The sequence below is a fragment of the Centropristis striata genome, chromosome 24 (genome assembly GCF_030273125.1).
Source record: "Centropristis striata isolate RG_2023a ecotype Rhode Island chromosome 24, C.striata_1.0, whole genome shotgun sequence".
NCBI lineage: Eukaryota > Metazoa > Chordata > Actinopteri > Perciformes > Serranidae > Centropristis > Centropristis striata.
In genome coordinates this window covers 21,904,979-21,931,460 of record NC_081540.1, presented here as the reverse complement: position 1 = coordinate 21,931,460, position 26,482 = coordinate 21,904,979, and the positions used below count along the sequence as shown (strand labels likewise).

Genomic DNA, 26,482 nt, shown 5'->3' with positions numbered 1-26,482 from the left:
TTGTCTTTCAAAATTTTGATCCAGTAAGTCAAAATGACAAAATAATAATCAAGTGAGGTTGTGCTAAAAAAAAAAGTGGCTGCATATACAGGCAGAATGAAAAAGAGTCAAAACCAACAAAATAGCCCCAAACTCCAACTGCACATGCATCCATGCACTCTCACATGCATGTTTATCCGTGCGCGCTAAAGTAAACACAATCAGATGGAAGTCACTCAGAGTGCCTGTTTCTGCATCATAATCAGTGATTTGTGGTGCAGAGGGTTATGCAGACTATTAGGAGCCACACTTTGTCATGGATACTATGAGCAAACTGTTTTGAGTACCAAAATGGCCCGCTATTTAAAGGTGCTACATGTAGCATTGCAACATCAGGAAATCAATACGGCTCTAATTTTGAGGTGATAGTATAATTAGGGGACAAGTGATACTGTTGCTGGGAGGTCTGGCAACAGGTACTGGCCCTCCATTCTGCATTTTATAGTACTGGTGTGCCACCCACTTGTGTTTGTTGGGAGACTTACTGTTGTTTTACAGAAAAAACATGTTGTTGCACAGCTCAGAGGGGGGACAGGATGCTGTTTCACAAGACAAAAGGAGCTTTTTAAAAGTTTCTTTTACAGTTGCAAAGTGGGGTTTGGATGAAATTTCCCTCGATCAAGTAAAATAACTGACCTGAGATCAGAGCGAATACAGTTAACCCTCTGGAGTACAGTGGCGGTTCTAGACTCATTTTACTGTGGGGGCTAAGCAGGGGCCAGTGTTTAATAAGGGGGGCACATTAATAACTACAAAGATGATATCTAAGCAATCAAAACCCTTATTTTGGCTTATTTAAACATCTTATTTAAGTATATTTGGAAGATATATTATACATTGATTGAAACAATGAGACTTACCAACACTTACAATTATTTTTGTAAGAAAATGACATTTCTCATTTTTATGCACAATTACTTATTTATTTTGAAAGTACAGTACAGTGAGAATAATCTTTTTTATATATACACAAGCTTTTATTGCACAATTAAACTATTATACAATGTACACATTTTGGGTTCCTTTTCTGTATAATGAGATATTGTTCGAACAAAAATTAGGTAAGAATTGTTCCGTCGTTCCTCGTTATAAATTGATCATTTTATATTTAATTTAACACTTCTTCATGACATATAAACGAAGCAGCATGGAGCCCTGCAGTCAGCTTTTCTCTAAAGTTTTGGCTTTTCCAGAAGTTTCCATGTCCAATTTTGTGCGTCAACTCTTTTTCAGCAAAGGTTAAAATCACCACGACCAAGTGTAGTAACGTGATTTTACTTTTTTGCAGAGATTTTTCAGATTTTGCAGTGTGCGTTACAACATTTTCAATGCAATCTTTTGTGTGTTTACTTTTTTTGTGTGATTTTATCAGGGTTTTTTTTGTAATTTTTTCATTTTATTTTTTTTTTTTGTAATTTATTTGTGTTTTTTGTGTGTTTTTGTGTTTTTATGTGTGTGTTCTGTGTGTTTTTATGTTTTTTTTTGTCATTTCTTGGTCTGTGTTTTTGTGGTTTTTATGTGTGTGTTCTGTGTGTTTTTATGTTTTTTCGTAATTTTTTTGTGTGTTTTTGTGTGTTTCTTGTGTGTTTTTTACGTGTGTTTCTGTGTGTTTTTTATGTGTGTGTTCTATGTGTTTTTATGTGTTTTTTGTAATTTGTGTGTTTTTTTTTTTTATGTGTTTTTTGTATATTTTTTGTGTGTTTTTTGTGTTTTCAAATGTTGATCCAGTAAGTCAGAATGACAAAATAATAATCAGGTGAGGTTGTGCTGAAAAAGATGATACCAGCTGGTGATCATTATTTAATTTGCATATACAGGCAGAATGAAAAAGAGTCAAAACCAACAAAACAGCCCCAAACTCCAAAGGGCTAATGTGGTACTTGTTGGTGTTATTTGTTATGGTGCCAATCCAAAGATATTCCACCTTTACTACTTACTAGTATAATCTATAATAAATAATCATTTGAAATATTATTACAGCTGCTAGTTTACTGCAATAAAGAGCCACTGGCAGTCCCAGATTTAGTGCAATTTTGCGAATAAACTGTTTTTATCAGCTCTAAAAACAATATGTACCAGATAGTGGAACAATCTGGTAAATAGCAACCATTTTTATAACCTATTACTCATTTTTGTTATTATTCAAGTATAAATAGAAAACGTTTGACTCCTCACATGGCAGGATTTGCCGCTTTTTTCCTTCTATTTCATAGTATATTTAATATATTTGAGTTTTAGATTGTTGGTCTGACACAATAAAGCATTAGACGACATCATACTCAAGTCATTGGCTGCATATAAGAGTGGACATAAATGTAATATAATAGCATATCTTCTATTTTCTATCATAATTTACAAAATTAACATCATGCTGTATTGAAGAAGACGTGAAATTAGAAATTGAGACAATAAATAATTAGGAAATTATGTGACAAAGTTTCCATATACTTCTATACAATCAGACTTCTTTTTGCAGCCAGTGGAGTCGCCCCCTGCAGGACATTAAAAAGAATGCAGGTTAAGGGCACTTCTGCATTGACAAATTACATTATTTATTCTCTGAAATTCTATCAACAAAACGAGAAAGAAAAAAAACCTTCATGCCAAATTTTGTAACCAAAACTGCCACAAAACCCAATTGTGTGCTTTTATTTTGAAAACTTCCAGATGGAATAGTACAGTCAGTCTCTGGCACCTTTGTCTTTTTTCGATAATTTCGCATGATTTTTGCTTGACTCTGCACTTTGTGTTGTGTTTTGCCTCTCTCAATGGAAAAAAATTAATTATAAAGTGATATTTTCAGGCTCGTGTGTGAACCCCCAGCAGTTGTTTTCTGACTTCTACAGGAAGCATTAGGAAAATATTTCATGACATGATGAATTGTAAAAGAAGTAGGGTTATATTCCCATATACTTCTATACAATCAGACTTCTTTTTGCAGCCAGTGGAGTCGCCCCCTGCAGGACATTAAAAAGAATGCAGGTTAAGGGCACTTCTGCATTGGTTCCACTTTTCTGCTTGGTATGACATTTTTGATAATTCTCTAAAATTTTATCAACAAAACGAGAAAGAAAAAAAAACCTTGATGCCAAATTTTGTAACCAAGACCCAATTGTGTGCTTTTATTTTGAAAACTTCCAGATGGAATAGTACAGTCAGTCTCTGGCACCTCTCTCTCTCTGTCTTTTTTCGATTTTTCGCATGATTTTTGCTTGACTCTGCACTTTGTGTTGTGTTTTGCCTCTCTCAATGGAAAAATATTAGCAAAATGAATTATAAAGTCATATTTTCAGTCTCCAACTCATGTGTGTGAACCCCCAGCAGTTGTTTTCTGACTTCTACAGGAAGCGTCCTCTTAATGTGAACTCAATGTGATTTCTCCTGGAGTGGCCCTGACATGTTTCCCACACAGAGAACCAGTCAAAAGGACTTTTTTTTTTAAGGCCGGGGTTATTTCTGTCCTGCTGAGGGTGATTTGGGAAATACTCAGGCATTCAGGAGGAAACACTCAGAAATGTCTCTCCCTCCCTGTGCCGACAAAAATAGATGCAATTCCTGCAGCCGTGTTTTTAAAACACTGTCCTAAAGTACTGCAGAGATGAGAAGATGCTTCTAGTTTATGCCTGTCACCGTTTTGTCTCCTCTTTTTTTAATGTGATCTACTTAAAAGTCGACTATTACAGCTTTTTTCAGCAGATTTTAATGCTTTTCTCCACTCATGATTTCTCTCTTCCATTTACAGGTCACCACATCATGTCAAACAACTACCAACTATGAGCTGGTGAGTTTTCTGCAGTATGTGTGTATTTGCAACATGGTCTCACAGAAAATCTGTGGAATAGCCACGGAAACACTCAAATTTCCGTGAAACTGACACGGATTTCGCTACAATGCAAGTTAATGACAGTCATATCCCGTGGCTACCAAAAAAGACACAAAATTATTTTAAAAAGGAGCAAAATTATTTCAAAAAGGCACAAAATTAGTTTAAAAAGGCACAAAATTATTTTAAAAAAGACAGAATTATTAAAAAAGACACAGAATTATTAAAAAAAGACACAGAATTATTTAAAAAAGACACAAAATTATTTTAAAAAGGCACAAAATTATTTTAAAAAGGCACAAAATTACTGAAAGAAAACAGAATTATTAAAAAAGACAGAAAATTATTTAAAAAAGACACAGAATTATTAAAAAAAGACACAAAATTATTTTAAAAAGGCACAAAATTATTTCAAAAAGGCACAAAATTACTAAAAAAAACAGAATTATTAAAAAAAGACACAAAATTATTTTAAAAAGGCACAAAATTACTGAAAGAAAACAGAATTATTAAAAAAGACACAAAATTATTTAAAAAAGACACAGAATTATTAAAAAAGACACAAAATTATTTTAAAAAGGCACAAAATTATTTCAAAAAGGCACAAAATTACTAAAAAAAACAGAATTATTAAAAAAGACACAAAATTATTTTAAAAAGACACAGAATTATTAAAAAAAGACACAAAATTATTTTAAAAAGGCACAAAATTATTTCAAAAAGGCACAAAATTACTAAAAAAAAAAGACACAAAATGATTTAAAAAAAGACAGAATTATTAAAAAAGACACAAAATTATTTAAAAAAGACACAGAATTATTAAAAAAAAGGCACAAAATTACCAAAAAAAAGTAATTAAAGGGACCTTCCACACTCAACATGGTAAAGTGCCATTCATATAAAACTAACAAACCAACATACAAAGTGATTATGTACATTCACTGAGTGAATATTTAGAAAATAAAACATATATTTCTCGCTAGAAATGTGATCAAAATCCATTTTTATGCAGAAACTAAGTCAAAATATTGAATTTTTTCACTAAAAATGAGAGAACTGTCCGCCATGTTTTTTGTTCTGACCGCTGGGACCTTGAAAGTCACGTGACTTGGAACAAACCAATAGGAACAAATATCCATGGAATAGCCACGGGATATGACTGTCATTAACTTGCATTGTAGCCAAATCCGTGTCAGTTTCACGGAAATTTGAGCGATTCCGTGGCTATTTCACGGATTCCTGTGAGACCAGGTTCGTATTTGAGCTACTTTTAGGATCTCGCTGACCTCTGAAATCCCCTTCGTAATGCGCTGATCCTTCCTGGGATTGTGGCAGAACCACACACAGGGCGCACTGTGAGGTCATAGCTGGAGGTCAAAGGTCGGAGGTTACAGCCATAAAAGCTTCCTCCAAGGAAAATCCTGTCTGTACAGCTCAAACGAGACACCCTGTGTGTCCTGCTGTCAGCTGCAGAGAGGATGAGAATATGATGGTGATGATGTCAGTGATAATGCATCAATTACAGACTATCATCAGACCATTTTGAGAGCATGGGGGATTAAAAATTGTATTCCACATGCTATAGTAGGACTTTTTTCAGATTTTAGACATGTCAAAATATGGTGTTTTTCTGTCATTTCTGGGGAAAAATATACTACAACATGTGTCTACAGTCTATAATAAGATAAGACCATTTTGAGCGTTTTTAGGCATTTTAAAATTTGACCTTTTTAGACAAAAATCGATATACTATAGCATGGGTCTCAAACTCGCGGCCCGCGGGCCAATTGTGGCCCTCGTGACAATATTTTGTGGCCCCCATCTTGATATGAAAGTTTAATATGAGTTTTATATGAATGCCGCTATACAGTGTTGAGTGTGGAAGGTCCCTTTAATTACTTTTTTTGATAATTTTGTGTCTTTTTTTAATAATTTTGTCTTTTTTTTATGATTTTGTGTCTTTTTTGGTAATTCTGTTTGTTTTTTTGGTAATTTTGTGTCTTTTTTTTAATAATTGTGTGTCTTTTTAAAATAGTTTTGTGTCTTTTTTGGTCATTTTGTGTCTTTTTTAAGTAATTTATTGTTTTTTCAGCCAATTTGTGGCCTTTTTTGTAATTTTGTTTCTTTTTGATCATTTGTGTCTTTTTAAAGTAATTTAGGTTTTTTTCTTATTATTATCTTATGATGCCAATGTCTCCAGTATATTCTCGAAAGTGACCTTGCTACAGCTTCCAGGGAAAAAAAGGGCCAAAATACTGACGCTAAATAATCGTTAAATATGGATACTTGGTGGCCATGAATCGATAAAATATTGCCACGCAAAACATGGCAATATTATGCTGTATCGATTTCCCCCCACCTCTAGTAGAGATTCTACACACTTAAGCAAAGTTGTTCAGCATTTTACTTTTGATAGTTTCTAATGATACACTCAACTCCCCTTCTTTTTATGTTTCCGTTCCCACATTTGCCAGTTAACAGTCTCGCCAGTTTAACCCTTTGATGCTCAACATGGTCTAAAGTGACCCGAGAGTTTTTATGTTCTGTATCTTTGCAATAATTCATCATTCAGTATTCCAGGTTTTCCTCAATTAGTTTGTTTTTGATCATCATACATCCTAATTTTATGTTTTCCTTTATTCATTTTTGAATAAAATCCCTTTTTCTGTCACTAGTCTTATAATGCACAACATGGGTCAAAAATGAGCCACATCCATTTTTTAGCTAAGTAGCTTGCTAAGCTAACTACTTAGTTAACTTCTTGGCTAAGTAGTTAGCTAAGTAGCTTGCTAAGCTAACTACTTAGCTAACTTCTTGGCTACGTAATTAGCTTAGCAAGCTACTTAGCCAAGTGGTTAGCTATGTAATTATACAAAAACTTTTTTTCTTCATAAAGTATGAGAAGCAAAATGAAAATAATGATCTGCTGTTGTCAAAAACAAGATATTTAAAGAATATTTACAATAAAATAAGTTGATATCAAAAGAGCACAGAAACACACAGCTAGCAATAAATAACATGGGAAATGAATGCGGGTCATTTTTGACACATGTTGTGCATCAAAGGGTTAACGCCTCTCCAGAAAACAAAAAGCTCCAATAAAGCTTCGTTGAGAGTTGACTTGGTGTGAGACTGTCTGATGAAGAACATACTGAGCTGCAGTTAAAGCTCCTTTACAGGACAAAATATGATTTATGCTGTGCAACGTTAAGGCTTGAGCCATCTTCCCTCCAATGAGCTTGAAATGGAAGTTTTCATTCACTTCTATAAAGAATGCAAGCTCAGCAAATGTTGGGACCTGATTGGAAAACCAGCAGGCAGAGCAATTTGATCGTTCTTCCGATTTCTGCTCAATAAAGTCAAATAAAAAGTGACACAGTCGGTCCTGCTTTATATTTTCAAGATTAACCACCGATGATATGACCAAATGAGGAACATTCCAAGCAGCAGTAACTACTTTACTCTTATTTACTTTGGACGCCGGCAGATTTAAATGACTGCAGCAGCTTGTTAAACAGGCCCCGCTCTGTTTATAGAGCACACATCAGCCTGAGACGCTGTACTTAACTCAGTTAAGAGATTTTCCTTAACACATGGATCACTGTCAAGCTCTGTGTGTGTGTGTGTGTGTGTGTGTGTGTGTGTGTGTGTGTGTGTGTGTGTGTGCCTTGCATAGTGTATCTGCTCTACATCTCTGCCTGTCCCTTCCACTTTTTGACCAAATAATTATTTTATTTTTATTTAATTTAATTTAATTTAATTTCACTTTATTTTATTTTATTTTATTTTATTTTATTTTATTTTATTTTATCTATTTTTTTATTTTTTATTTTTCTTTTATTTACTATTATGTCTTACTTTAATGAGTATTATTTTGGCCTGTCCTGTGAAATTCAGTAAAAAAAATCCAGTGTTATTGAAGACCATAAAACATTTTTTTTATTTAATTTAATTTACATTTTATTTTATTCCAGCTTATTATATATATATCTTTTTCATTTTTTATTTCTTTTTTATTTTTTATTTACTATTATTTCTTACTTTAATATGTATTATTTTGGCCTGTCCTGTGAAATTCAGTAAAAAATTCCAGTGTTATTGAAGACCATAAAACATTTCTTTTTAATTTAATTTAATTTACATATACATTTTATTTTATTACAGCTTATTATATATTTTTTTCATTTTATTTTATCTTATTTTATATTATATTTTTTTATTTACTATTATTTCTTACCTTAATATGTATTATTTTGGCCTTTCCTGTAAAATTCAGTAAAAAAATCCAGCCTTATTGAAAACCATAAAACATTTTTTTATTTTTTCATTTAAGTTTATTTACATTTACATTTTATTTTATGACATCTTATTACATTTTGGTTTTGTTTTGTTTTATTTTATTTATATATATATATTTACTATTATTTCTTACTTTAATATATATTATTTTGGCCTGTCCTGTAAAATCCAGTAAAAATTCCAGTCTTATTGAAAACCATAAAACAATAGTTGCTTTTTCTTTTATATTCTATTTGCACAAACCAAGAGCTTTGTTTTGAGAACCATAATAATAATAATTCATCATCTGAATATCTTTCATACAAGAAAAGCAGCAGAAAGTGCTTTACAACAAGAAAAACATATTTCCTAAATGGACATAACATAAATTCAGACTTTTGAAGTTATTTTGGCGTACTTTTTTATTGCAAATAAAACATGATTATAATGATGACACACACTATTAACCCTTTGATGCACAACATGGTCTAAAGTGACCCGACTGAGTTTTTGATTTTCTATATCTTCGCAATAAATTAATTTCATCATTCAGTATTCCAGGTTTTCCTCAATCAATTTGTTTTTCATCATCATACATCCTCATTTTTTGTTTTTCATTTCTTACTTTTTGAATAAAAACCCTTTTTGTATCACTACGCTTCTAATGTCAAAAATGTCATTATGGGGGTATTGTGTGTATAATTTTAAGGAAAAATGAATTTAATCAATTTTGGAATCAGGCTGAAACATAAAAAAAATGTGGAAAAAGTGAAGCTCTGTTAATACCTTCCAGATACACTGTATGTGTGACAAAATGATACATAAACACGTTAAATATATTAAATATATGAGTGTGGAAAGTAACTATTTGAAACAAATTACTATTATTATAGTATTAAGTAATTTAATTTTAATACAAATTTGGATAAATGAGTCATTTTTGACCCATGTTATACTTTAGAAGTGTTGTCCATATGTTGTGCATCAAAGGGTTAAATACAACCCACTGAATTATGATGATAAAATCAGTGCCCATATTTGGATATTTGGATTTTAAGAGTATTTTACTTTAAATTATAACAAATCTACTTTTCGACAGACACAGACTGAGCTGAACTGAGCCAGTCCAGGTATAAATTAATATCTTTCATACAAGAAAAGCAGCAGAAAGCTTTACAACAAGAAAAACATATTTCCTAAATGGACATAACATAAATTCAGACTTTTGAAGTTATTTTGGCGTACTTTTTTATTGCAAATAAAACATGATTATAATGATGACACACACTATTAAATATAACCCACTGAATTATAATGATAAAATCAATGCCCATATTTGGATATTTGGATTTTAAGAGTATTTTACTTTAAATTATAACACAACAGAATCTACTTTTCGACAGACACAGACCAGGTACACCACTCCCTTTTTTATATGTATACTGCGCATAGATCAAAAAGACAGACAGATTTTTTTCTCAAGGTTAATTGAATGACTGTGTGTGTGTGTTGTATCACTGACAGCCAGACATGGAGAGAGAGAGCTTTGAAAAACATCTCCACCTCCTCTCTCTCTCTCTCTCTCCCTCTCTTTCTTTCTCATCCTTTCTCTCACCATGTTGTTTCTTCCTCAGTGTGAGAGAAACAATGACTAACCCCTGACTCTTTTCTCTCCAGCCTCCCACTCCTCAGCTGCCATTAAAGCATGTAGATACACCGGTGAGTAACACCTCTTTTATATCACTCAGTAGACATGCTTTAAAAGCTGCTCATCCATAATACTCTTATTGTTATTCAGCATACACTCAAAAAAATTATTAAGCCAAAAACGTGGACTTTATGTAATTTAATTACATGTAAATTACCTTTTACATATGTTGCATGTAAAAGGTCAAATTAAATGCAATGTTTTTCTTTCATTAAAAAGTAATATAGATAAATTAAATAGCGTTAATGTAAATTTCTACATAAACTTAATGTGTAGATTTACTTAAAATTTTACATAAACCTTATGAGTTCATTCAATATTACATATAAAGTTAAAGAGACTTATAAAGTCCATACGTTTATTCATACAAACTCATAAGGTAAAAGTATACATGAACTTTAAGTAAATTTACACATTAAGTTTATGTAATTTTCATTAACGTTATTTAATTTATTTATGTTACTTTTGAATGAAAGGAAAACATTGCATTTAATTTGACCTTTTAAATTCAACGTATGTAACAAAATTACATGGAAAATTTACATGTACTTAAATTACATAAAGTCCACATTTTTGGCTTAATTATTTTTTTGAGTGTAACGCTAGAATAACAATCATTATGTAAAGTACACTATATGGTATTTGAACATCATTTTGTGTACTTTTGTGGTATATTTCACATAAAATCTACAGTATATATATGTGTACTGTAAGTATGGCACTGGAATGATTATAGATTAACTATATTCACTTAATAAATAATACACTGATTATGATTGGGACTGTTCCTGCACACTGCAGAAGGTGGCAGCACCGTGCAATACATAACAGCCAGCCAATCAGATTCATGTTGCTGTGGGTCGGACTTCTGGCACACAGCTAACAAGACTTTAAATTTAAAGAGACCAGTCTCTAAATGAAAGGAATCTATCTTAAGATGAGACAATACAGACTAAATATTTGGAGTTTTTGGGCTATTTTGCTTCCATAACATGTATTCTTTCAGACTGGTGGAAGGAAAATATCCAAAATAAACATCTCGGTGTTTATTTTACTTCATTTAGTCTATTTGTGTCTGTAGATTTCTCATAAATTTGCCTACAGTTAGCTTTACATAATGCCTCATCAAACTTACAATAAAATACCTGTTGTAAGTAAGCCAATGGGGAAGTTAATGGTGATATCTATTAATTTAACATTTTTACACTATTTACTGGTAGTGTCTTGCAAAATGTTCAAATTATTCAATGCATATTTAAAGGCCATTCTCTAAAAATGAGTTTTGTGTCAGACTTCCCAGTTTCATTCCTATCTAAATAGACATTTTTTTTATGTCTGTTGACAGTATTTTCTGATTTATTTGGTGATCAAAAGACACATTCATCATCACATAAATCACACTGATGCACAAAAGGCTCCTCATCTGAGTCTAGATGTTCATCGATGTTTCATCTAACAGAGAATATAGACCAGACCCCGGCAATATCCCCGGAATCTGTAACCACATCGGTAGCCATTTTGCACTGCTCCTTTCACCGGTCAACCTAGAATAGGAGCAGTAGTGGAGGGCAGGTTGGAGGCCTTCTGCCCTCCCAGTGTAGGCTCAAACATATATTGCTAAATGTCTTTGTGTTTCCTGTAATGGAAAAGACTGCACTGCCGGTCAACCTATCTTGATGCAGCACTGCTTTGCTCAGTGTGGTCAACCTAGTCAGGTAGCGTTGGTAGGCGGGAAAAGAGCATCGTTCGGTTAGATCCATAATTTCTCAATCGTCGTTTTTCCATCAATAAATTTCTCACTTTTTGAAAAACCACATGAGAAAAGCTTGAAAAACAAAAGCACCTAATTCAATAAAACTTTTGAAAATGCGCATCACAGTTTTTACTGTAGCTTGAGTTGTTTTTTGTATTTTTTGGAAAATAGTTGCGCTAAACGAGAGATGGAAAGCCTTTTTCTGAATAATAATTTTGAGGTAGCTCTCCTGCGCAAACTCTTCTTCTACTGTTTTCTTTCTCACCCAATCTCTTCTTCTTCTATGGTTTAATGACGGATTAGCCTACAATAATACATTACAGTGCCACCTACTGACCAAAGTACATTTATGCAGCTTTGTTTATTCGCTCTGAACCAGTTGATAGAAAACGTCCCAAAATCGCATGTGACATGTTTTGCGCAAACTCTTCTTCTACTGTTTTCTTTCTCGCCCAATCTCTTCTTCTTCTACTGTTTAATGACGGATTAGCCTACAGCAATACATTACAGTGCCACCTACTGACCAAAGTACATTCATGCAGCTTTGTTTATTCGCTCTAAACCAGTTGATAGAAAACGTCCCAAAATCGCATGTGACATTTCAAAATTTTGCTTCAAAATTTCCTTCGACTTTAATGGAAACACGGCTGATGAGGAAGTAAGAGTAGATGTGCTTCCAGTCCCGTTTGAGGGTTTATTCTTTACTTCTTATGTGGGGAAAACCATAAAACATGAATCCTTGCAGAGTTTTTAAAACGGGTTAAAACAAAATGTAAATAAAAATCTAAATTGGAGTAGTTACTGATCCATACAATGAAAAAGTCCACGATTATTCCAGTAAGAACTTAATACAGCCAGGTGGCCTGAGGTAAACTGTTTAACCCTCTCCATGTTCTGTGCCAGTGTCAAGAAATATTTGGTACATACCTTGCAAAATGAGAAAATCTGCTGTGACATCTGTTGCTGCCCGTTCACTGCAAATTGTGTCTCGTCTGTGCCAGAAATGGCTGCCAACACGAGTCCCTGGCCCGAGACTAGGCATGCATGTTTAGCTTGACATTGCTAAACCATGAAGGGTGTGTGTGTGTGCACGGGCGGTGGGTTTTCAAAGACGGCAAGATTCCAGAAAAATAAGAGGGGAGAGAACCACTACTAATGCACAAAGAAAACAGATCATTAAAACGGGCAGTCACAAAGGCAGAAATTTGTTCGCTTGTTTGAAATGTTTCTAGATCACAAGGGGCTCCAGCGTCTTTATTTTCCTTTCATCAAACCAGAAGCAACATTTATTCAAAAAGATAAAAGCATGTCTTGCATCTCTGGTTTTTTGCCTCTTCGGTCTTTTGTGAGACACGATAATGAGTCAGTGTTTGAGTCAGACGTCGCCCGAGTGTTTAGATCGGCAGCAGAAGTTGCGGCGGTGATTCAGAGTGAGATTATAAACACAGATTGGACTGTGTACACCAGTCTGTGAGGAGATTTATTCACAGGCTGTGACTTCACACAGAGAAAGAGAGAAGAAGAAGTTCTGCAGTGTGAGAAAATAAAAGTCTGACTGAGTTTTCAATGCAGGCTACTGTTAACCGCAACAAAACCACCTACAAACCTTTCTAGGCCACCAGTGCTTTATCCTCAAAATATTATTTTGTAATTTGTGTCCAAAATCAACAGGAAGCAGGTGTTGTTTTCCTTGCACTTAGGCAAGACTCTCTTTCTAAATGCGCAAACAAACAAAACAATGGATTAAGACACAAGTAACAACATTGTCTTTCGCAACAGTAGAGTTTATGGGAAATGTGGGTGTAATTATGAGAAACTAAAACTAAACTCGCACTAAAAATACCAACACAGAGGCTACTAATCGTCTTGACCATGCTGTGTTTTTTTTTACTGTAATTATAGAAAGTTGTCACAAACAATTTGACAATGACACATTGGTGTCTGGGAGTAAATAGACAAGATGTTTAGTAGAATTAGAAGCATCCTGAGCTGAGGTTGTGATCCAGATTTATCATCCATGTGTTGAAGTTGTTACCTCTTGCCATATACCTCTGTATATGAAGTACTAGGCTTTCAAGTAACCTCTACGTAAACCTACAATGTTAGACGCTCAAAGCAAGTGCTCTTAAAGTCAAATTATAGAGTATAAAGAGTGAGAAAGTCCGCACAGGGTGGACCGATGAGTCAAACAAACACATGATCAGGAAACTAATGTTCGTGACCCATGTAAAAGTAAAAATCTTTTTAACTTATTTATGCTGATGACTTAACTTATTTATGTTTCTACGTTTACAATTATTTATTATTTATTGTACAATAAGTCCTCCGAAACATTTGACAAAATAGGTTATATTTTCTTACTCTCTTATACGACCCAAAGGAGCATTTACTAAATTAGCACCACTACTGCTGGCAGGAAATAAGATCCCTAAATCCCCTAGATCCCTAAAGGTAAGGAGTTAACGTCAATAAGTGGCAGTTGGATTAGTTTTAGGCAACAAAACTTCTTGGTTAGGTTTAGAAAGAGATTATTTGGTGGTATTTATGCAGGTGACATAAAATGTGACAAAATGCTCGAACCTTGTCGTTCTTTATACTCCTTATCCTCACTTCCTTCTCCTAAGTGAAGCCAAAACATCTTGATTGCCCCCTGGTGGCTGGCTGCAGTATAGCTACAGTATCATAGGCCCCGCCCCCTACATATCAGTGGACCCTAAGGAGCATTTACTGAATTAGCGTCCCTACTGGTGGCAGGAAATAAGATCTCAACGGACCTTGTTGTTCTTTACAATCCTTATCCTCACTTCCGCCTTCCTTCCTTCTCCTAAGTGAAGCCAAAACATCTGGATCGCCCCCTGGGGGCTGGCTGCAGTATAGCTACAGTATTATAAGCCCCGCCCCCTACATATTAGTGGACCCAAAGGAGCATTTACTATATTATCGCCCCTACTGGTGGCAGGAAATAAGATCCCTAAAAGTAATGGGTGCAGTTTTAAACAAGGGGTTAACATCAATAAGTGGCAGTTGGATTAGGTTTAGGCAACAAAACTTCTTGGTTAGGTTTAGAAAAAGATTATTTGGCGGTAGTTGTGCAGGTGGCATAAAATGTGACAAAACGTACGGACTTTGTCGTTCTTTACACTCCTTATTCTCACTTCCGCCTTCCTTCCTTCTCCTAAGTGAAGCCAAAACATCTGGATCGCCCCCTAGTGGCTGGCTGCAGTATAGCTACAATATTATAAGCTCCACCCCCTTCACATTTGTGGACCCAAAGAAGCATTTACGAAATAAATTAGCGGCCCTACTGGTGGCAGGAAATAAGATCCCTAAAGGTAATGGGTGCAGTTTTAAACTTGGGGGTTAATGTCAATAAGTGGCAGTTGGATTAGGTTTAGGGAACAAAACTTCTTGGTTAGGTTTAGAAAAAGATTATTTGGCGGTAGTTATGCATGTGGCAAAAAATGTGACAAAATGCTCGAACCTTGTCGTTCTTTATACTCCTTATCCTCACTTCCTCCTCCTAAGTGAAGCCAAAACATCTTGATTGCCCCCTGGTGGCTGGCTGCAGTATAGCTACAGTATCATAGGCCCCGCCCCCTACATATCAGTGGACCCTAAGGAGCATTTACTGAATTAGCGTCCCTACTGGTGGCAGGAAATAAGATCCCAACGGACCTTGTTGTTCTTTACAATCCTTATCCTCACTTCCGCCTTCCTTCCTCCTCCTAAGTGAAGCCAAAACATCTGGATCGCCCCCTGGGGGTTGGCTGCAGTATAGCTACAGTATTATAAGCCCCGCCCCCTACATATTAGCGGACCCAAAGGAGCATTTACTATATTATCGCCCCTACTGGTGGCAGGAAATAAGATCCCTAAAAGTAATGGGTGCAGTTTTAAACAAGGGGTTAACATCAATAAGTGGCAGTTGGATTAGGTTTAGGCAACAAAACTTCTTGGTTAGGTTTAGAAAAAGATTATTTGGCGGTAGTTGTGCAGGTGGCATAAAATGTGACAAAACGTACGGACTTTGTCGTTCTTTACACTCCTTATTCTCACTTCCTCCTTCTTTCCTTCTCCTAAGTGAAGCCAAAACATCTGAATCGCCCCCTGGTGGCTGGCTGCAGTATAGCTACAGTATTATAAGCCCCGCCCCATATATATTAGTGGACCCAAAGGAGCATTTACTATATTATCGCCCCTACTGGTGGCAGGAAATAAGATCCCTAAAGGTAATGAGTGCAGGCAACAAAACTACTTGGTTAGGTTTAGAAAAAGATTATTTGGCGGTAGTTATGCAGGTGGTATAAAATTTGACGAAACGTCACTTCCTCCTTCCTTCCATCTCCAAGCCAAAACATCTGGGTCACCCCCTGGTGGCTAACTACAGTATTATAAGCCCCGCCCCCTACATATTATTGGATTGGACAAGGATGTTCAGGAGTTCTTATCCTATACATATTAATATATAAGTATAAGTTTGGTCTTACTTAGGTATTTGCTGCTATGAAGTGTGGGCTAATGCCATGCTTGAAGCACTCTGATTGGGTCGGGAAGGTGTAAGATTAGATCAGATTAGATCGCTTTCATTTTAAGTCAAATGGAAAAGCTATACATTCTGCGGGATTTAAAAGGAAACTATTCATTTTTAGAGCAGAGACGGAGGGTGGGGGCTGCAGGATGGTCATGGAATGTTTATTTGGTTAGTGCATATAGGAGGACACATCCATGGTGGTTTTGAGTTAAAATGCCTCTTTGTGACCATAAATGGGTCAGTGTGGGGCCTGTTAGAGTCATCCAAGTGCACTCTGGGGAAACTTTAAATCAGTTTGACTCAGGATGACAGTGAGATGCTGTAAATCAAAAATACTGTGGTCATTTTGTATGACAAAACACACAAAGGAGAAAAATGTTGTAATGACTAGCCGTTTTATTGCTTAAACCAACAGGGAAATGCAAAGATAGAAGAGAAAAAAAGTATTGTTGTGATTCTATATTTGATGCTTTCTTAACGCTTCAGTCACTAGATGCATAAAAGGGCAAATAGGGTCAAACACATGTGCAGCAGAGGAGCTCAAACACTGTACATACAGTGCACAAACACATGGGAAAAAAGGGAGTCAAGTAGACAAGAGAAGGGGGGTGGGGGAGTCAGAAATAATGAGAGATAATGAGACAGAAGGAGGAGTAGTTCCAGGGAACACTAAGTGGGCGTGAGGGAGAGAGAAAGCAGGAGAAAGTAGGGAGAACATATCCCAGAGAAAAAGAGAAGGAGATGCATCATCATGCATTACATAATCTGTGATGCAGTTTGGCAAAAATAAGGTCTAGCATTTTTTCTATCATGAGGAACCGGAGCTTATTTGTTCGTTATTTATGATCTAAATAGTAAGACTTAGAGAAGTGGTTCCCGTATCTGTAACCATGCCTCTGGGCGAGTCCATTCGAAGGCGTTTTGCTCACCTGCGTTCATCCTGGAGGTGGAGCACTGGGTACCTGTTCAGCAAGGTAGGCCACTCCCACACAGGAAGTCCAAAATGTTGCAAGATATGTGTGATTTTTAGTTTTATTTTCACTTTTTAAGCAGATTTTATATCATGTCAGTATACCAATGTTAATGACGTCAGGGTTTGAATCCAAATTATGCTCTTTTTTTTAACAAAAATTAATTGCCTTTTTTTCCTAATTTATATATTTTTTATATAAACCTTGATGTTTTAACTAAGTCTAACCATGTACCTTTATTTTCACTTTTTAAGCAGATTTTATATCATGTCAGTGTACCGATGTTAATGACGTCAGGGTTTCAATCCAAATTCTGCTCTTTTTTTTAACAAAAATTAATTGCGTTTTTTTCCTAATTTATATATTTTTTATACAAACCTTGATGTTTTAACTAAGTCTAACCCTGTACCTTTTAATTTCTAAACCTAAACAGTAGTTTGGCATCTAAACCTTACACAAGTCACAGCAAAATATTACAAAATAAGTGGCCGTTTTACAGGCTGATAACAACCTTCTGTACCTGCTAGAAGGTGGAAAATTAACTGCTTTTTTTTTTTTTTTCAAATTTATATATTTTTATACAAACCTTGATGTTTTAACTAAGTCTAACCATGTACCTTTATTTTCACTTTTTAAGCAGATTTTATATCATGTCAGTGTACCGATGTTAATGACGTCAGGGTTTCAATCCAAATTCTGCTCTTTTTTTTAACAAAAATTAATTGCGTTTTTTTCCTAATTTACATATTTTTTATACAAACCTTGATGTTTTAACTAAGTCTAACCCTGTACCTTTTAATTTCTAAACCTAAACAGTAGTTTGGCGTCTAAACCTGACACAAGTCACAGAAAATTATTACAAAATAAGTGGCCGTTTTACAGGCTGATAACAACCTTCTGTACCTGCTAGAAGGTGGAAAATTAACTGCTTTTTTTTTTTTCAAATTTATATATTTTTATACAAACCTTGATGTTTTAACTAAGTCTAACCATGTACCTTTATTTTCACTTTTTAAGCAGATTTTATATCATGTCAGTGTACCGATGTTAATGATGTCAGGGTTTCAATCCAAATTATGCTCTTTTTTTAACAAAAATTAATTGCGTTTTTTTCCTAATTTATATATTTTTTATACAAACCTTGATGTTTTAACTAAGTCTAACCCTGTACCTTTTAATTTCTAAACCTAAACAGTAGTTTGGCATCTAAACCTTACACAAGTCACAGCAAAATATTACGAAATAAGTGGCCGTTTTACAGGCTGATAACAACCTTCTGTACCTGCTAGAAGGTGGAGCAGGACCTTGCTGACTCGTATGACATTTATAACAACTGTTATAAGACACTTTGAGAATCTGAATTGATTTAAGAAGCACTGGATTACTATTATATGTGTATTATTAACATGATATCAGTATTTCACTTTTAAATATTACAGTTACCGCCAATACCGGTGTACTACAACACTCATGTTTCTTACTAAATGTGTATTCATACCCCTTAGTGTTCATACAATATTCTATTTATTTAGATATATTTATTTTATTCTGTTAGTATATACATTACTCTGCACTTCTGGCTACACAGGAAATTAGTTTTAAGGATACATTTGTCGTTGTTTTTACTATGTGTTCACAACGAGAACCAGACTGTAAAAAAAAAACCAGTAAACATCCTTAAATTAATTTGATAATACAGACAATATACCTTAAATTACTGTATTTTAAATATATAATATAGAATTTTAACTTAAATATATTTTTTCTCCAGTTTTTTCCATTTTTTCCAATTTCTTTTTACATTTTTCTAGATTAAATTGAAAGTTTTACTGTATAAATAATATAAATTTGCCTTAATTTTACATTAAGCAATATCATGTGTATTTTAATTTGTTTTATTGCATATAATTTGCTATAATTTAACATTTCTGTTAAAATTATCTATAATGTCCCATTATATTCATTTGTAAATGTATTGTAATGGTTAATATTTGTAATAATAATAATTTCCTTTTTTTGTAGCATTTTGACTTGAAAAAAACAAGAAAAACCGGTAACACTTTACAATAACCATCATTTATAAATGGTAAACAGATAGTTTATTAATGTTTAATCATCATTTATAAACTGTATATAGGCCATTTATAATGGGAAATACATAATTTATTAATGTTTAACTAACTAAATAATTTATAAATGGCTAATAGATGGTATATTAATGTAGGTTAATAGTTACTTTACCATTAACAAACAATTAAATTGTAACTAATAGTTCATTAATAGTTTTAGTTGCACTCATTATAACATTTTTAACACAACATTAAGTATGTTAATGATTTTGAAATGATTCATACACCTTTAAGAAATTGGTTGAAAACATTTAATGATTAAATATGTATAGCACTTTGTAAATGGTTAATAATTGGTTTATAAACCATCTATGAACATTACTTAGTTGGTTATTGTAAAGTGTTACCGAAAAACCCTGTAAAATAATAACATTTCTGTAAGATAGCTCTCTGTTTGAAAGTGCAGCCTTAAACTGTGTGATAAGCGCATTTAAGCGGGCGGATAGTTCGCTCCACTTTACATGCTGCATTAACTTTCACGAGGCGTTCATGCGCCCGTGTTGCTACAAGACAACAGATTGTTCCTGTGATGTGAAATGTACCGGCGTAACACCCCCGAAGCCCCGTGGAACAGGCTGTTTCATTTTGCAAACACCAGCGTCCGCGGTCCGCCTAGCATCTGGTTCCTGTCAGATCACGGAGAATTATGCTTCCCGTTGTGGCTCTGGGGTTGGGATTAGCTTCATGTGTGAGAGCGGCGGCAGCATGGAGGGCTTGGGGCTGTGTGTTTAACCTCCCGCCATGATTAGAGACCCCTTCTTCTGCTGAACCACTCGACCGGTAGAGCCCGACGCTCTGACGTTCAGAGGGGACCGTGGAGGACGTCTGTGTGGATAAACTCAGCCGTCCTTCTGTCTCTTTGGACGGCTTCATCTCGTCCATGGCAGCTGACTCGTACAGACAAGTCGTCCTCTGGGCCGACACACAGTCAGAGGGAGAGAAGAGCCAGCGCCGCCATCTATTATGCAGCCGTTCCTCGACAGTAACGTTCTCCCTCTGCAGGCCTGTCACAGTCACACAGCAGGAAATAATAAGCTCACAGAGAGAGGGTTCCTGCTGGAACACACTCAGGGATTGGGATTGTTTTCCTTCTATATTAGCTTCTTCTTCTTCTTCTTCTTCTTCTTCTTCTTCTTCTTCTTCTTCTTTGTCCATCTTCCATTGTTCTCCAACTCTTCATCATCCTCTCTCTTTTCATCCTTTTTCTGTCTCTTCTTCTCTTCTTCTGCTCATCCTTAACCATTTCTCATAAAGCTTTTGTGCCGGGTAAACAGTGGAGAACTAGAATTTGCATCATTTTTAAACTAATGTTTTGAATAAGTAACAGTAAAAAAATATTCTTCTTCTTGTTCTTCTTGTTCTTCTTCTTCTTGTTGTTCTTCTTGTTCTTCTTGTTCTTCTTCTTCTTCTTCTTCTTCTCTGTCCATCTTCCATTGTTCTCTAACTCTTCATCATCCTCTCTCTTTTCTTCTTCTTCTTCTTCTTCTTCTTTGTCCATCTTCCATTGTTCTCCAACTCTTCATCATCCTCTCTCTTTTCATCCTTTTTCTTCTCTTCTTCTGCTCATCCTTAACCATTTACTTCCATTCCTCTTTTCTCCCTTCTCCCACAACAGTGGGCTCATAAAGAGCTTTTGTGCCGGGTAAACAGTGGAGAACTAGAATTTGCATCATTTTTAAACACATTTTTTGAATAAGTAACAGTAAAAAATCTTCTTCTTCTTCTTCTTCTCCTTCTTCTTCTTTGTCCATCTTCCATTGTTCTCCAACTCTTCATCATCCTCTCTCTTTTCGTCCTTTTTCTGTCTCTTCTTCTCTTCTTCTGCTCATCCTTAACCATTTCCTTCCATTCCTCTTTTCTCCCAGTGGAGAACTAGAATTTGCATCATTTTAAACTAATTTTTTTAATAAGAAACTGTTTGTTTTTGATATGTGCCAACTGTAAATAAAGTGCTGTTTAAAAATGAAAAAAATCTTCTTCTTCTTCTTCTTTGTCCATCTTCCATTGTTCTCCAACTCTTCATCATCCTCTCTCTTTTCGTCCTTTTTCTTTTCTTCTTCTCTTCTTCTGCTCATCCTTAACCGTTTCCTTCCATTCCTCTTTTCTCCCTTCTCCCACAACAGTGGGCTCATAAAGAGCTTTTGTGCTGGGTAAACAGTGGAGAACTAGAATTTGCATCATTTTTAAACACATTTTTTTAATAAGTAACAGTAAAAAAAAAATATTCTTGTTCTTGTTCTTGTTCTTCTTCTTCTTCTTCTTCTTCTTCTTCTTCTTCTTCTTCTCTGTCCATCTTCCATTGTTCTCCAACTCTTCATCATCCTCTCTTTTTTCGTCCTTTTTCTTTTCTCTTCTTCTGCTCATCCTTAACCATTTACTTCCATTCCTCTTTTCTCCCTTCTCCCCTTTTCTTCTTTTTTGTTTTCTTCTTCTCTTCTTCTTCTGCTCATCCTTAACCATTACCATCCATTCTTCTTTTCTTCTTTTCCGTTTCTTCTTCTCTTCTTCTGTTTATCCTTAACCATTTCCTTCCATTCCTCTTTTCTCCCTTCTCCCAGTGGAGAACTAGAATTTGCATCATTTTAAACTAATTTTTTTAATAAGAAACTGTTTGTTTTTGATATGTGCCAACTGTAAATAAAGTGCTGTTTAAAAATCAAAAAATCTTCTTCTTCTTCTACTTCTTCTTTTCATCTTTTTCTCCTTTCTTCTACCTCACCTCCTTCTCTTTCTTCCTTTACAGCTACAATTTTTCTCCTTCCATTCCTCTTCCTTCTTTTTACTTTTCTTCTTCTCTTCTTCTGCTTATCCCCATCAATACCCTTCTCTTTCTTCTTCTTTCCCATCTTCCATTCACCTTTCTTCCTTTTCTCCCCCATATTTCTTCTCCTTCTTCCTTTTTGACTGAACTTCTCTTTTTCTTCTTCTCCTTTACCCCCATCCTTCTCCTCTACTCCATCGTTTTCTTCTTCTGTTATTCATCATCCTTTTTTCTTCTCACCCTTTTTCTTTTTTTCCTTTCTGCTGTTCTCTTTTCTTTCCTCGAACTTAAGATTTTCTTTTCTTTATTGCTCTTGTCCTCCTTTCTTTTTCGGCCGCCTCCCCTACTCCGGATTCTCCTTTTTCTTTTTCCTTTTTTTCTCCTCCCATTGATTCTTTTCCATCATTCTTTTCCTCCAAAACAGTTTCAGTTTTGCTTCTGTGATCTGACTTTACTCTAACAGGTTATGTCACATTGTAATTCAATAACATCCTCATCATTACCAGACGGAGTCAGCTTATGAATCATGTGTGTGTGTGTGTGTGTGTGTGTGTGTGTGTGTGTGTGTGTGTGTTCCCCAGGGATCTACGAGGTCCTGTAAGAGTGTGGAGATAAGGCGAAAGCAGTCGCGGTAAGCCACACCATTGTTCTATGATTGTGTTATTGATTGTATGCAGATGCGCGGATGTACACACTTACTCACTTAGACGAAAAAAATAGCAGTCGGAATAGTGTAAGTGAATGGAATAAATTAAGAATAGATTTTCTGTTTTCCAGCATTACAAGTTGAAAAAGACAGTTTGGATTTTTTAAAGTTGTTGTATGAGGTATTTATCCATAGTCAGTGTATATATTTACAAAAAAAACAATGTTTTCCCAATTTAAACATTAAAATATTCTCTGTGTGCTGTATTCAAATGACTCCCAAATCATTCCATTCTTTTTTAATACGTTGACATATTTCCTTCACTTTCCTATGTGGAACTGAACCCGTTATCTATGCTCTCTTCATAGCCAGTGGTGGAATGTAACTAAGTACATTTACTCAAGTACTGTACTTAAGTACAATTTTGAGGTACTTGTACTTTACTTGAGTATTTCCACTTTATGTAACTTTATACTTCCACTTCACTACATTTAGAGGCAAATATTAAACTTTTTACTCCACTATATTTATCTGAAAGCTTTAGTTCCTTTTAAGGTCGAGATTTAACATGAAAACATGATTAATTTAGAGTTATTTAGAGGCATTTTTAATTCAACCTCATAACAGTATATTAGGTACTTAAAATGAACCTTTCCTTGAGAAAATTAAAATGCTGCTTATATAAATTCATCAATAATAATAATCCAATAATAGATAAAGAATACATAAAACAATCAAAGTGGCCCATTCTGCATAACAAGTACTTTTACTTTTGTTACTTTAAGTACATTTTGATGCTGATACTTTTGTACTTTTACTTCAGTCAGTTTTGAATGCAGGACTTTTACTTGTAGTGGAGTAATTTCACAGTGTGGTATTAGTACTTTTACTGAAGTAAAGGATCTGAATACTTCTTCCACCACTGTTCATAGCCACCAGACTCCATTGACAAAAACAGTTATTTTACCTCGCAGATAACAGAACTTGCTGGTCTACACTTGCCTCTTTAAGTAAGTTTGTTTGTGTTATTGTGTGACTTTGACGAATCCGACATAACCCTTTAAAACAACAAAGTCACACAATAGCACCAACAAACAAACCTATCAAGGCAGTAGGAAGTCCAGTAACTCCTATGTTCTGTCAGGTAAAATTGCTGGTTTTGTCAATGGAGTCTGGTGGCTTTGAAGAGAGCTTCCCCTGCTTAAACTTAAACTGGGTGGCATTAACTTAACTTAAAATTATATACATTTTTCTACATTCTACATAATCGAAATTACTTAGTTTCCGTTTGGTACTTATCAATGCTCTCTTCATAGCCACCAGACTCCATTGACAAAAAAAGTAATTTTACCTCACAGAACACAGAAGTTGCTGGTCTACACTTGCCTCTATGAGTAAGTTTGTTTGTGTTATTGTGTGACTTTGGTGAATCCGACATAACCCTTTAAAACAACAAAGTCACACAATAACCTATCAAGGCAGTAGGAAGTCCAGCAACTCCTATGTTCTGTGAGGTAAAATTGCTGGTTTTGTCAATGGAGTCTGGTGGCTTTGAAGAGAGCTTCCCCTGCTTAAACTTAAACAGGGCGGCAATAACTAAAGTTAAAACATTTTTCTGCATTCTACGTCATCTACATCTACACTGCTTGGTTTCCATTTGGTACTTATCTATAGTGTCTTCAAAACCACCAGACTCCATTGACAAAACTAGTTATTTTACCTTGCAGATAACAGAAGTTGCTGGTCCACTCTTGCCTCTTTAAGTAAGTTTGTTTGTGTTATTGTGTGACTTTGATGAATCCAACATAACCCTTTAAAACACCAAAGTCACACAATAGCACAAACAAACAAACCTATCAAGGCAGTAGGTGGTCCAGTAACTTCCATGTTCTGTGAGGTAAAATTGCTGGTTTTGTCAATGGAGTCTGGTGGCTTTGAAGAGAGCTTCCCCTGCTTAAACTGAAACAGGGAGGCAACAACTTAACTAAAATATATATACATTTTTCTCATAAACCCCACTTTAAAAAATCCAAGCAATCCCTTCAACCCAAAAGTATCTTGTTCAGATTTAAACCAACCTCATCTATAAACACTTTCCTTCTGAAATACAAAAAAAAAAAAGCATAACTCCAAGGATTACAAAATGATTGTTTGGACAAAAAGGGAAATAAACTCAGCAACTTTTATGAAGTCATACATCCATTGTGATATTAAACTCGACTTTATTTAGTGTAGAACATCAGAAAATGATTGTTTGAGTTGGATATTTCTTCTTTTTCTAGGAAGGTAAATTATCATTCCACCTCTCTGTAGTGTGTTATTCTTCAGACAAGGCTGAAGCTTTACTGTATGCTCAGCGGCCAATAAACCTGATCGCTGTTTGGCCGGTGAAATAGATTGCATAATATTCAGCAGAGGCCATGTCAACAGCCAGGGAATGATTGTAAATCTGTTCCTTTCCAAGAAATATAAGAGTGAGCTGCGGGAGTTTACATTTGATCAAGTGGATGTTTGTGATGAACTTTGTCGTTAGTCCCGGAGAGAGATCGGAGCGTTCTAGAAATGTTCTCACAGCAGCTGTAAAAGAGATTCACAACAGTGCTAAATCACTAAAAATGTGAATGCAGTTTGGCGTGAACAAATGTGGTAATCCCTGCCTCTGCAGGAGTCAGAGTGTGGTTCAGGCCATGGAGGAGAGCTATGAGGTGGACCTGGTCTACATCACGGAGAGGATCATCTCTGTCTGCTTCCCCGCCGGCGCCGAGGAACGCAGCTACACCACCAACCTGACGGAGGTGGCGACCATGCTGCGGTCCAAACATGGCGAGCATTATCTGGTGAGTGAGTCCGCAACATACGACTCATATCACGTTCAAATGCACTGTAAAAAAACCCATTTTTTTTAAACAAAAAAAAAACATTTTTTCAACAAAAAGAAAACTTTTTTTTTTTTTTTTAAACTTTTTTTTTACAAAAAGAAACCCATTTTTTTCCACAAAAACCCTGCTTTTTTTTTTTTTTTTTTACAAAAAGAAACCTTTATTTATTTTTTTTAACAAAAACTTTTTTTTTCAACCCCCCCCTTTTTTTAACATTTTTTTTTTAACAAAAAGAAAACATTTTTTTAACAAAAAGAAAACATTTTTTAACAAAAAGAAAACATTTTTTAAACAAAAAGAAACATTTTTTTAACAAAAAGAAAACATTTTTTTTACAAAAAGAAAACATTTTTTTTACAAAGACAAACCCATTTTTCTTTACAACCCCCCCCTTTTTTTTTTTTTAACAAACCCCCCCCCCTTTTTTCACAAAAAAACCTGCTTTTTTTTTTTTTTTTTTTACAAAAAAACCTTTATTTATTTATTTATTTTTACAAAAAACCCTGATTTTTTTACAAAAATAAAATAACCTGTAATACTGTGAAAACATCATCCTTTAGTACCTTATTTTTATCAGGATATTGCACCATTAATGTTTTTTAATCAAAATATTGCACTTACTGATATTACCTTTGAATAATAACATTTTCAGTTTAATATTGCCAAGATACACCCATTGTTAATACCAAGAAAGTACCTGGTTATCACTTAAAATGGATCACATATCCATTAGTGGTCTGATGTTGTATTTCTTTGTTATCTTTGTGATTTCAGATTCTCAATCTGAGTGATTGGAGGGGTGACTTATCAAAGTTAAACCCTAAGGTACAAACACTGGATCATCTTTGAATCCACACATTTAAATCAAAAACAACTACAAGTTTTTCATGTTGTGAAACATATTGAAGATGCTTATGTTGCTCCCCTATATCCTATATCATCATATTGTATGTATGTTTACGTA

At 34.7% G+C, this 26,482-nt stretch overlaps 1 protein-coding gene across 6 annotated transcripts in view; it reads left to right on the top strand.

The window, feature by feature from the left end:
* tns1a (tensin 1a) overlaps window positions 1-26,482 on the top strand; it is a 163,374-nt gene that overhangs the window by 80,350 nt on the left and 56,542 nt on the right. For all 6 annotated transcript variants that reach the window (XM_059327620.1, XM_059327624.1, XM_059327622.1 and 3 more), the window contains exons 4-8: window positions 3,782-3,820; window positions 9,818-9,859; window positions 22,575-22,624; window positions 25,305-25,476; window positions 26,293-26,343. In XM_059327620.1, coding sequence (XP_059183603.1) covers window positions 3,782-3,820; window positions 9,818-9,859; window positions 22,575-22,624; window positions 25,305-25,476; window positions 26,293-26,343 — 354 coding nt within the window. The remainder of the gene's footprint in view (window positions 1-3,781; window positions 3,821-9,817; window positions 9,860-22,574; window positions 22,625-25,304; window positions 25,477-26,292; window positions 26,344-26,482) is intronic.